Genomic DNA, 5,586 nt, shown 5'->3' with positions numbered 1-5,586 from the left:
ATACAATATGTAAACCAAATATTAGATGAAATAATGATATATACATGTTCGTGTCTAAATCTATTTGTATTTGGACATTTTTTTTCATGACATAAGAACTTGTAATAGTTATTACCATTAAATGTGCATCGGATAATTTCGAGAGCAAGTCACACTGAATAGATAAACTGATAAATCTGTGCAGTGTAACATGTTCGATCGAGAAAATATTGGGAGTAAAATCGAATCTATACTCGACCAACTCGAAGCATATGTGGACATTCTTGAGTTAGGTGAATGACGACTTGATTCGAGGCTGGATGTGCCCGAATCCTTCGAATTTCAAATGAAAAATTGACTGGACATATTATAAAAATCATGGAGTAGTAAATTAAGAATTGATATTATTACAGGGAAGATCTCCGTGTTGTTTTAACGCGTGATTGAAAGCGTAAACATCGCCGGGATGTTGGGGGGCTGTCCCTACACAAGGTACTTTTCTTACTCCAACTGATTTTTTCACATTCACCGAAGGGTCGATTAGCTCTTCGTTCCATTCCCCCCTTTTTTCCACTTCTCAATGCAATCGGACGCGAAATTAGAGTTGTGTTGTTATTAATTTATGGTTCTGTGATTACAAGAACAAGTCATCTGCTCCTTTTATGGTTAATAATTTACTTTGTTAATTCCCTGATTTGGTTGTTGGATTGGTGTGGGATGGGGTTTTGAATTGGAAGTTCAGGTGAACCTAATTTTATATGGGGATTTGAATTTGGGGACTAGAACTTGTAATAATCTTACACCAGAAAATGCCTTCGATTTTCAGCTGATTTTATTCAAAGTTAGTAAGTTTGTTTGCTTAAAAAGCTGATCACAAGTGCCACCTTAGTAAAATATAAAAACAGCAAGCAATTTCAATAAGATTTTGTGGGAAATTAGTGTAAACGATGTGGACATCTTGCAGGTAAAATAGCAAGTTTGTAGGTACGAGAATCCATGAATCTCTTGTGCTTGTGAGAATGTTGGAACTACGCATTTTATCATTATGATGTACGTTGGGTCCATGGTTACCGTGTGTTTGGCAACCAGGATTTGAGAGGATTTCATGAGATTTGGATTTCAAAATCTTATTTTTATTGTTTGGAAGGTGATTCAAAAAAAGAATTCGGATTTGTTTAGAATTTTACGGAATTTCATGGGATTTCGATGAGTATATCCAAATCTCATCAAATTTGATAAGATTTGGTGGGATTTGGATTTTAAAAATATACAATTACTTTTTTATCCAAATCCCATCAAATTTTATTTATGTTTAGATGATTTCTAAGGATAGCTTAGTAAAATTTTAAAATTCCAAATTCGAATCCTTTTTTCTACAAACAAGAAATGGATTTGTAAATACCATTTTTAAATTTTAACCCCAACACGTTAGCTTCGATGCTACATGTGGGGCACTGCCCCCACATGATTTTGATGGACAAGATTCACAAACATATGTGATTTTAAAAAAATTAGTGGATCCCATGTATGTGTGGCTAAATTTGGGTCCTTAATTCTATCATGGAGTAGTACCCAAACACCAAATAAAATTTCAAATACTTGAATTTTCAAATCCAATTCCAAATCTAAATCAATATTTTGAAAGAACCAAACACACTGTTAGGGTTTAGCATTCCACCTGTAATATTGATTTGTGAAATCTACATTGTACATAAAGAAAATCTCCCTGCTGTTAATTTGTTTGTACAAGTTAACATGTTAATGCAAATTCTTGTCTAGTTTCCTTTCTTTGAGAGGAAAAGATCAACCTTAGAGGAAAATGGTGGAAAAACACATTTTTTCATGTATATTTATGGACTATGCTTTCTAGGATAATATATTATTTGTACTTTGGACATACTTTCCTCTTAAAAGTTTTGCAAGTTATGATATTCACAGGTCATGCCAATCTGTTTCTAATTGTTTAACTTATCTACATAATTACTGGGAAAAGTTACTTCATTAATTAATATGAGATTCTTACAATTTTTAAATCATTCTATTAGGTTGTAGCTGAATGGGTTCTGGTTTTCTAGAAAATGCGAATGGAGAAATCTTTTGCTAACCTTAGCGGTTTTACATGGACCTTGATATTCTCATAAAGTAGTTGGTTGGTAAAATATGAGCTATATATTAATTTTTATCAGCATCTTATGTGGCTAATACGTGCAGTTTCTTCTGATTATCAGTATTTATGACTTAGTTCTTTATTATTCTGATGACTAGCTGTTGGATTCTGTAATAATAATTTTTAAAGAATCTTATATGCTTGTAATTTTCTCTCCACAGCGTATCTCAATATACTTTTGGGAAAAAAAATTAGTACTTTCAACTGATTCCACGTAGCTTACAGATTCTAAGATTATTTGTTGTTGTTTCCTCCACCATTCTCAAAGCTTGTATTCTTGTTATTTTTAAAATGTTCTATACTTTTGCCAATAATTATTATCTTATCAGCATATATAACAGTATAAATATGTCATCCCTTCTCCCCCATACTCCCCAATATCTTCTCTTTTAACAGTTATAAAAGCCAAAAACAAAAAAACCTTCCTGTTCAACTTCCAATTCTTAACAGAATATGGAAACCATTGGAGCAATTTCCGAAGGGCAATGGAGCTCCTTCAATGGACTCTGCTCTGAGGAAGCCGATTTTGTGGCACTATTGCTTGGTAAGTGTTCGCTTCCAAATGAGATGCCTAGTAGTTTTGTTTCGCCTGCTCCCGACTCCAATGACAAATCTGTTGATGAAAGTATGATGTACTCATCGCACGAAAATGTTATCACATATTCTTTTTCAAGAGGGAATACTACTAATTATAACGAAGATGCTGCTATCTTGTTTCCCTCTATAAGTCATGACAATTACTACTCCTTTGCCTCTCAACAATTTTTTGTGTCCGACAACAATTTAGTTACCATGGATTATTCTATGATGGAGGCTAAGAACAATGTCTCCCGAGTTTGTTTTCTTACTAACAATGCGATGGAATCGGACGATTTCTTACACCGGGAGATCAGTAACGACAGTTTAAAGGGTAATGAGAGAGTACCTGGTGATGTTCTTGAAAACAACAACTTGCAGCTTGTAATGTTGCATGAAACACCCGAGCGGGAACCATTGGGGGAAGATAAATTCCGTGTCCCTCCAGAGATGTGCAAGAAAAGGTCTCGACTTCCTGGAGAAGTAAGAACAGAAAGTAGCTGTATTTGTCACATTTTTATTTGATGATTGATTGGGATCGAAATTATGGTTTCTTATTTGTCCTCATGCCATTCAGGATCAAAGTAACAGGAGCATGAAATTCAAGAAGTTCCCGAAGCTAGACAACAATGACTATGAAAACAACTACAATGATGATATCAGTACTGCAACTTTCAAGCAGCGCCCTAGCAGCTGGTGCTCAGAGGATGAGTCGATTGCTTCGCTTGAACATACTCATGGGGTGACTTCAACTTCGATTCCAAAGGGCGGTCGGGTTCTCAATTCAAATGGAAAGACACGAGCCAGTAGGGGTTCAGCAACTGATCCTCAGAGCCTCTATGCTAGGGTAATTATCTTCGAAGTATTGTAATTATTATATTAGATCGTGATCCAATCATATGTTTTGGTAACGATATTTTTTTCCACCATTTTGAAGAAAAGAAGAGAGAGAATAAATGAGAGATTGGGAATATTGCAGGGCCTTGTCCCTAATGGAACCAAGGTAAGCTCCATTGAAATGGGTTGCCCTTGTAATTTTTACGAGTAATGTGGAAGGGGAATCTGACAAGGGATAATCATCCTTTGTTTGGATAGGTTGACATCAGCACAATGCTTGAAGAGGCTGTCCAATATGTAAAGTTTTTGCAACTTCAGATTAAGGTAAGATTTGTTCTTGAATAGAGTTCATTACGGCATTACTTTTCTTTCAAGAAACGTTTATACTGGAAATGAGCGAGTTAGGGAGACGTGCACAATTTGGCATGCAGATCTAGAGTGATGTAGGCATGAAAGAAATCTGTTTTTTAATCTGGAGGACCAATGAAGAAATCGATTAAGATGGGAACGTGCAAAAGTCACGCTTTAGAATTAATTACACCATGATAGTTTTCCTTTGGTTCCATCACCAAATTGGTTAGAGAATAACCCTTTATTCCCCTTCTTTTTCGGAACCAAGTCGAATCAATTCACATGTTCGTACATTTCAGATTACTCCTGTGGCAACAATGCAACTTTAGTCATTTAATCCATTATTTTCTCTTCTAGATTTTATGAAATCGAACTATTTGTGGCTTCAAATCTTTTGGAGCTTGAGTTGCATGTTGACTTCCAAATCTGATTAATGTTGTTGTATCATGCAGCTTTTGAGCTCTGATGATCTATGGATGTACGCTCCAATTGCCTACAATGGAATGGACTTAGGGCTCGATCTCAGGATTCCCTCCCCAAAAACACAATCCTAAATCTGACCATGAATACAACTAAGACGACGAAGACAACGACGACTACTACTTGATTCAATTGATTTTTTTTGTGTAAATAAATATCACATGATACATAAACACACAACTACCACTGTTAGATGACTTTTTTTCCTTTTTCCCTTTTTGACATATTAATATAAATACCGGCGATACAATTCTTTTACGTGGACTGATTATTCTTGTTCCTTTATTGAGTTTAATCTAATAATACCATACTCTGTCACCGGTGTACATTGTGGTTTTCCCTCTTTTTGGTTATTTGTCGAGTGATACATTGTATTCCTTATGTCTGCATATGACATGAAACTAATAATTTTATTAGGCATAGTTTGGTACACATGATAGGATAAACATGTGATATATAATATAATGATAAATTAAGGATAAATAAGATGTATGATATTATATTTAATGTTTGGTATGATTTTAATAAGAGTGATTAAATTTATATATTAGACTGTAATGACAAAATTAACCTTATCATAATAAATTTTATAATTTCAAAGTTGTTGCTTGAGTTCATATTTCTTATCTATTCATGCGTCGACAATGATTTCATGATTTATTTATTTTTACCTAATTTTATATATTATATAATATGATAATTGAGCCCTTGATTTTGCGAGTCAAGTCAAATATCAATTTTTAAGGTTAATCGAGTGATACTAATAATTTTATTGAGATTTATACAAATAATTTATATAATTATCTCGAGTCCATTTATATAATTATCATATTATATAATATATAAAAATAATAAAAATATTTATTTGATTTTAATTCTTACCTACAAGTGAAACGAAAGAACAATAGGATTTAAGATTTTTATAAATTGAGGGCAATTAAGTCATTTGTTGTGTTTTTATCATTAAATTAAAATTATCACACCTAATAGAAGGGATATTTTATCCTTATATAAAGTTATTTATCATCATGGGCTTTCTAAAAATGTATCAAACGTGGGATAAGGAGGATTGTTTATCAATCCCTCACTTATCCCGTGTACCAAACTATGCCTAAGTCATCTGTTCTTTGAATCATTTACTGAGTTGATATATCTGCTGAGAAGTGAGACACGGTCCGGTTTGATTTCCAAAAACC

At 33.7% G+C, this 5,586-nt stretch overlaps 1 protein-coding gene across 3 annotated transcripts; it reads left to right on the top strand.

Annotated features, from left to right (window-relative positions):
- Positions 1–206: 206 nt before the first annotated feature.
- LOC142526759 (uncharacterized) lies at positions 207–4,762 on the top strand. Of its 3 annotated transcripts, XM_075631332.1 has the most exons (6): positions 207–471; positions 2,597–3,205; positions 3,300–3,569; positions 3,660–3,725; positions 3,818–3,883; positions 4,363–4,750. In XM_075631332.1, the coding sequence occupies exons 2-6, from the start codon at positions 2,600–2,602 to the stop codon at positions 4,462–4,464; spliced, it is 1,110 nt and encodes a 369-aa protein (XP_075487447.1). In that variant the 5' UTR covers positions 207–471; positions 2,597–2,599; the 3' UTR covers positions 4,465–4,750. The 3 variants fall into 3 exon arrangements, 2 of the variants coding, with proteins under 2 accessions (XP_075487447.1, XP_075487446.1); XR_012815345.1 differs by lacking the exon at positions 207–471 and having other exon boundaries at positions 1,616–3,205; positions 3,665–3,725; positions 4,363–4,762; XM_075631331.1 differs by lacking the exon at positions 207–471 and having other exon boundaries at positions 1,618–3,205; positions 4,363–4,749.
- The last annotated feature ends 824 nt before the right edge of the window (positions 4,763–5,586 follow it).

Source organism: Primulina tabacum, chromosome 15, assembly GCF_025594145.1.
Source record: "Primulina tabacum isolate GXHZ01 chromosome 15, ASM2559414v2, whole genome shotgun sequence".
NCBI classification, from domain to species: domain Eukaryota; kingdom Viridiplantae; phylum Streptophyta; class Magnoliopsida; order Lamiales; family Gesneriaceae; genus Primulina; species Primulina tabacum.
Note: the sequence above shows the minus strand (reverse complement) of the source record. Positions and strands in the feature narration are given on the sequence as shown.